Source organism: Xiphophorus hellerii, chromosome 15 (genome assembly GCF_003331165.1).
Source record: "Xiphophorus hellerii strain 12219 chromosome 15, Xiphophorus_hellerii-4.1, whole genome shotgun sequence".
NCBI classification, from domain to species: Eukaryota; Metazoa; Chordata; class Actinopteri; order Cyprinodontiformes; family Poeciliidae; genus Xiphophorus; species Xiphophorus hellerii.
The window spans coordinates 4,966,998-4,977,826 of NC_045686.1; the positions used below are offsets into that span (position 1 = coordinate 4,966,998).

A 10,829-nucleotide genomic window follows, 5' to 3' on the forward strand; every position below is an offset into this window, starting at 1 on the left:
TTCCACTTTTGGCTGCTGTGATTGGCTTTCAGCGTTGTCAAACCAACCAAACCAACATGTTCCCCTCCTCACCTGTGGGGGCGCTGCAACAAGAATCACTCAAGAAAACAACACAAAAAACACTTTCTTTCTTCACAAAGCATAAACAAAAATGAAGTGGTGTCAAACTTCAGTAGTTGGAGGATTTTTCTTTTGTCTTTGACTGAACAACACGGGAGCCATTTCTCCCCCTTGTGCTAGGCTAGCACATTTGTTTTGGTTGTATTTACCCAGAATGCTCTGCGCTGCAGTCTACTTCCTGCTTTTAGTCTGCTTGGTGTTCACATTTACATGCAGAGTTCACTTCAACCAAAGTGGTTTGTAGGCGGACCAGAGTTTGATTTTCTGGTCGATTAGCTTTCACACCTCCCCATCCGAACTGGAGTTTCTAGGCAAACAGACTGGAATTGGATTAAAGCTGGTGGAAATGATGCAGCCTTAGACTCTCAATAAATAGGTTGTGTTGTGTGACAACCAACAGGACCACCGTTCTATGGATGCACAGCTGAAGGACGTATCGCGATTTATGACGCATTGGTGACAAAAAAGTCGGATAAAATGCGACATTGTTGTTCAGACAGCTGACACTTTGAAAACTGACTGCATTAGTTCCACATGTGGAAGTCGAGCAAATTAGATTTTTCTGGGTAGAAATATCAGAATTGGGTTGAATTTATCTGCTATGTAAACATGTCCTTATTCAAGTCTATTGCTAAGGAAAATGTTGAAGTTATCAATCAATAATTTCTGATTCTTTGTGTCATTATTTTGGCATTTGACCCAAAAATAATCCTAATCTTTTAATTGAGTTTGTCCATAACCTGATCCATTCCAGTTTGTCTTTGTAACAGTTGAGGTTTATATCAGATCTATATCTAGTCTAGAAACATTAAATCAATTGAATGATAAATAGAAATCAGATTTGATGTTTTCTCTTTTCTTGTCTTCAGTTTGATGTTTTGGTTTCGGTTTGCTATTTTTTTAGGTACAGTTTTGTTTACAGAGACTTTATAATTCATGTTATTTGTTATTTTTGTTGTTTTGTTTATTTATTTCGCATATTTAAAATGCCTTCCAGTTCCAGTGTTAAATGTTCATTAGAATTTAAATTGTATTAACTTGATATTAAATTAACAATATTATCATTTATCACAATGACTTCTGGAACCAGCTGAATGTGTTACGGTGTCGGATCTCACCACATTTTGATTTAGATGAAATCGACTTCTGAGTTCCTTCCACAGACAGGATTCAGGATTTCTGGAATTACTACTTTCAGTGTAATCTGCAGTTTAACCTGCTTTGTTTTGGACCACTGCTAGTTTAATCCCTAATCCGTCTTTTTCTATCCATGCTATGTTTTCAGTTTGTGAATTTTTTCCTTTTGTTAATCCGGATTTATTCCATAAACACTCCAAACTGCACCCAAAACAGACACATTTGTTTTAGTTTTTCTATTTTTAAGACATGTGTAAATCCTCACAATCACCCAACGCCAGAGTCGACGCCTCCTGTTGTAATTTCCACCTCTTCACATCTTCCAGTTCAGCTGATCAGGGCCTTTATTACTCCTCTCTGTTGTTTCTGTCTTCACGGTGATCGCACTCGCAGCAGGCGACCTCGCCGTGCCGCCGGTGGTCGGCCGCAGCAGAGCGATGCCTCTCCATTATGCAGCGTCCAGTTGGCAGAATTAAACACAGACAGCGAATCCATCAGAGGCTCGGCTGGAGGCGCGTACGCCGCTCCAGCTTTGACAGATCCTGCTTGGGTGCTGTCACTGCCCATCGGCCCGGCCTCAATCAAACGCAGCCAACGATTTATTTAAAAAGACACCTTTCTGATTATTCGCAGAGACGCCTGGCGTTGTGGCGCGTTGTAGGCTGAATATAAAGGAGGTAAATGTTTAAAATGCAGCTGTTACAATTCTGGAAAACTTGGTTATTATGAGGTTATTTTGATTTTCCTTAATCCTGGTTGGAAAACAACGATAGGGGTCAAATTGAACTTCATGTGGTGTGTTTCCACCTCCAACCATGCAAACAGGATCTTGGGGAGAAATCATGAAATTTTTCATCCAGCTTCAATGAAAATGTCTTGAAAACAAAATGAACAAGTAACATTGGAGCAAGATATAGGAGCTTGTTTTAAGTACATTATTCCTTAATATTGATGAAAAAGTTCTAGTTCTGCAGGCAGGTTATTATGACATGACAAAAATGTCACATTATGCTTCTGAGAAAAAGTCTGATCTCTTTAAGATTATAGTCAGAATTTTGAGATTAAAATCGAAATCCCAGGAAAAAGTGAAAATTGTGAGACTAAAGACAGAATTCTGAGAAAAAGCATGTTTGGCCGCAAATATGAAAAATGTAGATTTCTTCACAAAGACACCAAGCTTTTGCTTAAAGGGCTAAAGAACATGTTTAATTTGTTACTAAGCATTTTTGCAGCGTGTAGGTGGTTGGTGAAAAATCTTCTGTCAGATTCTTCCCTGCAGAAGATCATCACTGATGCGCCAGCAGCGATGGACCTTCACATCATTTGCTGCATGAAAACATCCGAGCTGCAGCAGAGCTGGTCAGGCTTCAAAGCTCCCAGGAAAGGTCCCGGCTCAGCGGGGGGCCGCTGACATGGAGGAGGGGAGGAGGCAGCAGAGCCAGGGTGTCATGGAAACATGGAGGTCAAGAGGCTTTAGGTTACTACATGATTCTGAGCCTCCATAATATTTATTTAGCTCTGTTACTTTCTTTCTGACTTGTTCACTTTAGAAGTTTCCATTCCTACGTTTTCTTTTATTCTGGTTTTGGATTCTGTGCAACTGGAAGGATTTCTGCTACTACTGTTTTACTTTTGGGCAACTGTTATGATGCGTAACCATGGCAACAACATTTAGTTTTTACAACTGGAGCAGCTGATTAACATCTCAAATAAGGATCACATCCCCTACTCCAGCATCCTTCTAACCAGACAGATTTAAAGAGGAGCTGCAAAACGAGGGAGGTGGGTTAGCGGTGCTGCTAACACCTGATGATCATCACTTATTTGAGATTAGCATCTCAAATGAGGATCATATCCCCTACTCCAGCATCTTTCTAACCTCACCGACAAATATAGATTTTAAGAGGAGGAGCAAAAGCGAAAGGTGTGGATTAGCATTGCTGCTAACAATTGATGGTCCATCCAGGACATGATCTGTGGAAAATCATCTCTGCTTCCTGGTGTTAGCATGACATGATGGTTAAGCAGTCTTCAGTCAGAGGCCTCTTCAGATTTGTTGCAAGACTGACTGCTACTGGAGATCCTTCCTGCCTAAGGCATTACCATCCACAACAATCTGAGTTATGGCAATATTTAATTTAACGTTGGATTAAATAAAGTATTTTAGAATTGAATTTTTCACATATCGTTGCATTCTTCCTTCTCCCCAAAACATTATTGCCACACAGAAAAACCAAATTAGCAAGCTTCTTTTACTGAATTCATATTCCCTAAAAAGAAATTATTTGCTGCATAATATTGCTAAACTGTCACAATCATTTTACTACGATAGAAGCAAGTCAGCTGTGATAGAGATAATATGACCAGATTTCATAGAAATAGAAAAGAGAAACAAATAATGTGCAATAAAATTAAATTGAATCTTTGGAGAGTTTGACGTTGCTGTTCCTCAAGGCTCTGCCTTCAGCCCACTTTGTTTTCTTTATGAACATACATACAGTTGAAAGCATAAGTTTACATACACCAAATATAAAGACATCTCAGTGAGTATAAACAAAATTATTTCTATTTACTAAAAGCCAGAAATTGTTTAACTTTTCTTGAATTCAGACATCTACATCCATTGAATCAGTGTCAGGGATAAATTGTCTTTTAAAATGGATGACTTGGATCAAACGTTTTAGTTAACCAACAAATCTGACATCTGACACCTGCGTCGGCTAAGAAATTAGAAATTCACTTTGATAAAGAGTCTAAACATATTTTCCTCTCTTAGCTTTAGTTAATCAAGAGGAATTCCTGCTCTGTTTACTAATTATGACTCGTAGGTCAAATGTGAATTATCAGTTCAAAATAATTTAGTTTCACACAAAACATGTAATTTTATGTGTCACATGAATATGTTAAAACGAAAACACATCTCGAGGTTTTTTCTTGTTGCGTCACACTGGGGATGCAACAACAAGCTGGTGGGAGTCAGTACATCCTTTGGTCTATATATTTGGACTATTTATAATTTTATTGCTGTTTAAAAATATTGGCTTTTTATAGCAAAAAATAAAAATAAAAAACTCCATTATAGTTTTAGTTCTGTAGGTTTTTTTATTTTCAAAGCCTGCATGGATGAATATTTTATGGATTTATTTTATTTTTCATGTATTTATGTTTGATCTTTGATGATGTACAGCTCAAATTTAGAGACAAATATATAATAACAGTATTTTGTTTTTACAGTATGATTAATGAAATTGTATGTAAGCTGTCTTCAAACTATTAACCATTTATTGACTCAGTAATAGATGTAGGTAAAAAAAAACAAAAAATCATCTTGATATGTTCTGAATACATATAAATATACGGTAAAACATACATTCAGACACAGTATGGACCCCCCACCCCGCCATCCTGTAGCTGAATTTCAATGAACCATCCATAATGCATGATGGGCCCCGTTACCATGGCAACATAAATCCAAGGTTACACCAAACCCCTGATATCCCCTCCTCCCCCCCATCCCATCCAGAGACATAATTGGTTGTCACGGTAACCCAGTTGTTCTGATTCTCCCGATGGAGGAGACGCATCCATCAGACCGGCCCAACCCCCAACCGAACCACCTCCACCGCTAATCAGCCCCCAGCACTCCCAGTCTGCTACTGGAAGGAGATAAATCAGCTTTCGCTTGGAAAACCAAAATAATAATTCAGCTTCACTGGTTTGTTTTGATGTTTTCGTGTTAAATTCTGGTCTCATTTTCATTCCGTCAGCGTAAAAAGTCTCAGTTTATCAGGGTTAAACGTGTTTGTCAATTAAATCTCACAGTTTGACCTTCAGATGTTGGATATGCAACATTTTACTGAGGGACTGATCATGATTTTAACTGAAAATTAAAAAACAACAGGGGCAGCAGTGGTTGTTCTCCACTTGACTCTTAAAGAAATATTTACTAAATTTTGAAAATTTAGACTTTTCTAGCTGTGTTCTTCCTAACTGAATAACATGTTCTCCGACTTTTCCCATTTTGAAGAGTAGCTAAAATACATAGGAAGTCTGTCGCGTCATAGTTGTTCCCCAGGTAAACAGGAAGTCATAAATTGTTAATTAAAAGCTTCCAAAGTAAAGTAAATTAAAACAAAGGCTTCATTTAGCTTGTAATATTCTTTTACTTCAGTTTAACTTATTTGATCAGGACATTGCATGTTAATTGTTTATATTTCTGTAAAATGCTCTAACTAAAACCAAAAACCGTAAACAAGGTTAAAATGACTTAAATAGACAAATTTTGTCAAAAAAATACAAAAATCAATACAAACAATAAAGAGAAAACAAGGAAACTACAAAAACAATTATCATAAAAAGTATAAGAAGCAACTAAAACAAAATTAATCGATCATTAATAATTGGTTTTATAAATTATTTTGTCTGTTTTCAGTGAGTCTTGTTGTTGCTGTACAGATTTAAAGCTTCTAGCGATGAAACGAAGGTGAAGTGGTTCATGTTGGGACTGAACCACCTGAACGGCTCCGTTACCGCAGTAACAGAATCACCCTGCTGTGCAACTGAAGGCAACGCTTAGACCCTTCCTGAGTCGTTAACGATGCAAATCGCCATACAGAGGCCAAGTAAGAAACTCAGCAGGTTTGGAGTAGACCCGTCTGACGCCTCTGCTGCAGCTCTTAAAGGACCGGCGCTATGTGTTTTCCAGCCACATTATTCCATTTTATAGCGCAATCAAGTAACTAGTTTACATTCAGTTGATAGAAAATGTCATATTTATCAAATATGTCTTAAACAAAATATGACATTGTAATTTAACACCTTGAATTTGGGCCTCTGTCTCTTTAAGAAGCTCCTGCTCTTTCTGAAACTCTGCCTTCATGAAGTCATCACAACATGGCTCCTCTATTATCCCTCTAACAACGTTTTAACAGGAGAAGTAGCTCCTATAATGAACTCAGCAGTTCCACCAGGTGTTTGCTAATTGTTGCTGGCTAGTCTGAAGGAGCTGAGTGGGGGAGGAGTTGCACTTCGAAGGCGGGGCTAGGGCTAACCAGGCATTTTGCACAGCTGAATGGTTGCCATGGAGATTAAAAGATTTCTCAAACATGCATGAAAGAATAAAATCAACACTCCAGGTTTGCTTAAGATGAAAGAAAAACATTGTAATAGTTTGTTTAGAAGTTTGTTTTACATAATTTTGTCCCTATAATGTATCTGATCAGCAGCTGATGGATTCTCCATTTTGGTTCTTCTGATTTTATTTTTTTGTTCTTTAAACAATAAAAAAAGAACGCTAAGTTTGGTTTCTTGTTTGAACGTGTTATATAAAAAAAATTAAGTTACAGAGAACATAAAAAGTTAACATGCTTTTATGATACTTTTCCGGTTTTACTTTGAAAATTCTGATGTGATCAAACATTTTTCCTTCTTGGTGAAATTCTTCCTCCAGTTCTAATCAATCCCAGCAGCCAATCAGCTCTCAGCACTCTGTTACCACAGCAACCACGTAATCGATCTGCAGACCACGTTTTGCTGCTTCCTGTTTCCACCTGAACGGTTTTCACCTCTGCAGCAGTTTGACCTCTGACCTCTGAGGGCTCCCACAACAACAGCCGCATTCCAGAGTAACGGCTCAGCTCATGTATGTAAATGGCTGCTGACACACACACTGAGGCTAATCAATGGTCCACTGACAGCTCTGATTGTCTCAGCAGCTGCACTTTATTTCACATGTAAAAGCCTAGTTTAACAGCTTCCAACCAAACTGCAGATTTTCTCTCATTTCACAGAAGAAACATTACATGTTGCCACATATCCAGTTTCAAAATGGCCGCCAGGCGATTTGACTTTGATTCTGTTTTGCTCTCAACGTGTGAACACAACATTTATACAAAATAAGAACAGATGGTTTAATTATTCTCAATGGTGCCGTTCTGGGCTCTCTGTATGTAACAGTGAATAATTAACAACAATATTTTTATTATTTAGTTTGTCATAAAAGGGAAAAAAAGGGTTAGTTTTTCAAAGTAATTTAGCTAACATATGAAATCATTTGTCGATAAATACTGAGCTACAAGCTACAAGCTAAATATTGAATTTATATATACTGAATATCCCTGATTTGAAGTTGGAGTCCCTGCTAGAGTAATCTGTCTGACTCACCATACACAGCAGGAATATCTCATAAAATTATTGTTAGAGTCATTCTGATAATCTGGTGTCCCTAAAATTGTCAGAAGGAGAAGATTGAGTTTAAAATTAGTGCAATTATCTTATCATATGAGTCTGTGTTCATCAGAGAGACAGTCATAGGAAATAAACAGTCTCTGTTGCACCAAGCTAAAGGTAAAAGTCTAAACAGTTTGTGTCCAGAATCTGTGGGTTCTGCAGAGATGTTAGCCGCCATTAAAACCTGAGTTTTCTGTTGAATACAGGCAGATTTTATCACCATTATTTTGTAGTACTGCACCATGATCAAAAGTGCAATATTGTCATTATTTTTATTATTACTGTTGTTGCTTAAACAGTAAATATGTGTTTGATGATACATCCCTGCTGTTTCTGCTAAATGTGTAAATAATCTTGGAGATTATTTACTCCCAGATTAGACAGACAGCTGGTAAACTCCTGATGATCTACGGGCTGAATAAATATTGATTATGTGATTTTTGTGTCCCTGAACACCAATAAAAACTCATTAAACATCGACAGTTTCAGTTATCAATTTAAATGAGATTAAAATAACGGACAGTCGCCGGTGGGAGTAGACGTGCAGTTGACTTTAAGCTCTGATTGGCTGGCAGCAGCCTGGAGGCGGGAAAGTTTGGACCTCTAAACGCTGTGATTGGTCGGAGCAGGAAGCGTGGTGCGCATGAGCAGCCTGTTAATTAGACGCCGGTTTGAGCTTTGGAGCAGACGGAGAGATGCTGCTGGTCTGAGCGGAGCCTCGCGGCTGGAAGGGGGAAAACGAAGTTAAAACAGTGAAAAAGGAGCAGGAAAAGCGTTTCTGCTGGATTAGCAGAGCCTCCTGCGGTTGACTGGAACAGTCTGGGACCATGGTCCAGCACAGGGAACATCCTGGAGCGGGAATCACCAAGGAGTCCCGCGAGGCGACGGACACCGAGGAGGGTGAGCTGCTGGCGGCTTCGGCCTGCAGCGCCGTGCCGCTGAAGCCGGACTGGTGTAAAACGGCGTCGGGTCACATAAAGCGGCCCATGAATGCCTTCATGGTCTGGTCCAAGATCGAGCGGAGGAAGATCATGGAGCAAAGTCCGGACATGCACAACGCGGAGATCTCCAAGCGGCTCGGGAAGCGCTGGAAGATGTTGAAGGACACGGAGAAGATCCCGTTCATCCGGGAGGCGGAGCGGCTCCGACTCAAGCACATGGCCGACTACCCGGACTATAAGTACCGGCCCAAGAAGAAGCCCAAAACCGAGGGCTGCGCGTTTCCAGCGGGGAAGTCATCCGCTCAATCCCCGGAGAAGAGCACCGTGAGGTCGGTGAGTAAAAACCCCGGAGCCGCCAAGAAACTCTCCAAACTGAAGGCCGGGAAGACGGTGGCCGCGTCCGGCCGCGGGGGCAGCCACCTGCCGCCGCAGCCGGACCACCGGTACCGGTACATGGTGAGCACCAGCTTTAAATCCGTCAAACGGGAGTTTACCGACGACGAGGAGGAGGATGATGATGACGACGATGATGAAGACTCTGAGGAAGAGTTCAAAGTGGAGGAGGAAGAGGAGGAGGAACCGTCCCGGTTCAGCCTGGCCAAGATCCCGTCCGAGCCGCAGTTCGAGTCCTCCGGCCGGCTCTTCTACAGCTTCAAGAACATCACCCGGCAGGGCGGCGGGGCCTCCTCCTACCCGGCCTCCCTCTCCCCCGCTTCCTCCTCCCGGTCCGGATCCACGTCCTCCTGCTGCGGGGAGGACCTGGACGACCTCCCGGCGGAGCGGGCCGACCTGGCGCAGGGCTTCCTGGGCGACCCCTGGGCCTCCTCCTGCAGCGCCGCCGCCGGGAACCTCAGCCTGTCCCTGGTGGACAAAGACCTGGACTCCTGCGGCAGCGAGGGCAGCCTCGGGTCCCACTTCGAGTTCCCGGATTACTGCACCCCGGAGCTGAGCGAGATGATCGCCGGGGACTGGCTGGAGGCCAACTTCTCGGACCTGGTCTTCACGTACTGACCGGTCGGAACCGAGGCCCGGATCCGGTGCTGATCGTGGAGGGGGGCGTGGCCGCTGCCGGCTCCCTGCCTGGACTCGGTACCGGTTTCGGAGCTTTGCTCCCTACCTGGACTAGGTACTCTCCAACAGGGTTTTTATCAATTAATTTTCCGTCTCAGGTCCGACCCATTTTCCGGACTATGCAGTCTCACTCAGTCCCATAAAGAACTGTAGAACCAGAACTGTAGGACTTCAGGTGTTTTTTAACGTCGGATACTTTTGCAGCAACTTTAAAAAGAACCAGAACCGAATTAGGCGTGGCAGGAAACCTTTTTGATATTTACATAACCAAACATACCTCATCTTTTTAAAGATATCAGAATAATAATAATAATAAAATGACTATTTTCAGGCATATTTTTGTACATTCAAAGGGAATGTCAGGCACTTGTTCCACTCTGGGTTTGTTTTTCTTTTTCCTGAAAACTGTTGGTTCCGGTTCTGCCTTGATTTAATGCCTTGCAGTTGTTTTAAAGCGCAGATGGAGGTGTACTGGGAGGTTTACTGGGAGTACTGGTCAGAGTGTAAATGTTGTGAATAAATAGATTAAAGTTTAGCAAGTTTGTGTGACTGGTTATAAAGATGGAGGAAAAGCTGGAGTTTCTGTTGCTTATTTTAATTATTTTTGTATCACTTCATCAGCAGCACACGTCTGTTTTGTTGCTCATTATTTTTGTGCAATATGAAAGAAAATGAACGTAAAGGGCCATCCTGAGTGTTTTGTAGCAGAAGGGAAACTGTGTGAACTTGTCCTTTATCATAAAGTCTGTACGTCTGAATAAATCAGCTGGAACTGAATCAGATCATCTCATTATTGATCCTTCTGGACTCTGATTGGCTGATTAGTGGGAAATAGAAATGAAATACTCCTGCAGGTTTTGTTTTTTGGGGTAAAAGTTCTTCATTTGTCAGAATTGCATAAAACAAATTCATAACTTCTGACTAAACTGTTGACAAAAACATATGAAGTCATGTTTGATGGTTTAAATGCATCTGTTGCAAATTATTGCACATTTATCCAGCCTTTTTCCATATTCCTTCAAACATTATTCATATTGTAAAATTCTTATAGGAATTATTCTTGCAGATTTTGTTTTGTTAGTTCAGATAAATTTGACTCATTCTAGAAATGGAAAAATGTTATGAAAAATAATCCATCACTTCTAACTAATGTTCACAGAAATCAGTTTTTCTGCTTGAAATTCAACATTTTTCTTTTCCGTTTGTCTTCTAACTTTATTCATATAAATGTAACAAATCAGGACTACAGATGTATCTCTAAATATCCAAAACTTAATTTATTTCAACAAATCGGTTCCTAAAATATTCATTACATGATATATTTCAAGCATT

At 40.6% G+C, this 10,829-nt stretch overlaps 1 protein-coding gene across 1 annotated transcript; it reads left to right on the top strand.

Annotated features, from left to right (window-relative positions):
* Positions 1–7,344: 7,344 nt before the first annotated feature.
* Positions 7,345–10,274, top strand: sox11b (SRY-box transcription factor 11b). Its single transcript, XM_032586237.1, has one exon. The coding sequence runs from the start codon at positions 8,313–8,315 to the stop codon at positions 9,435–9,437; it is 1,125 nt and encodes a 374-aa protein (XP_032442128.1). The 5' UTR covers positions 7,345–8,312; the 3' UTR covers positions 9,438–10,274.
* Positions 10,275–10,829: the final 555 nt, after the last annotated feature.

Excerpts from the sequence above, each read along its gene's own strand:
- sox11b (XM_032586237.1), top strand. The coding sequence starts at position 8,313 with ATGGTCCAGCACAGGGAACATCCTGGAGCGGGAATCACCAAGGAGTCC.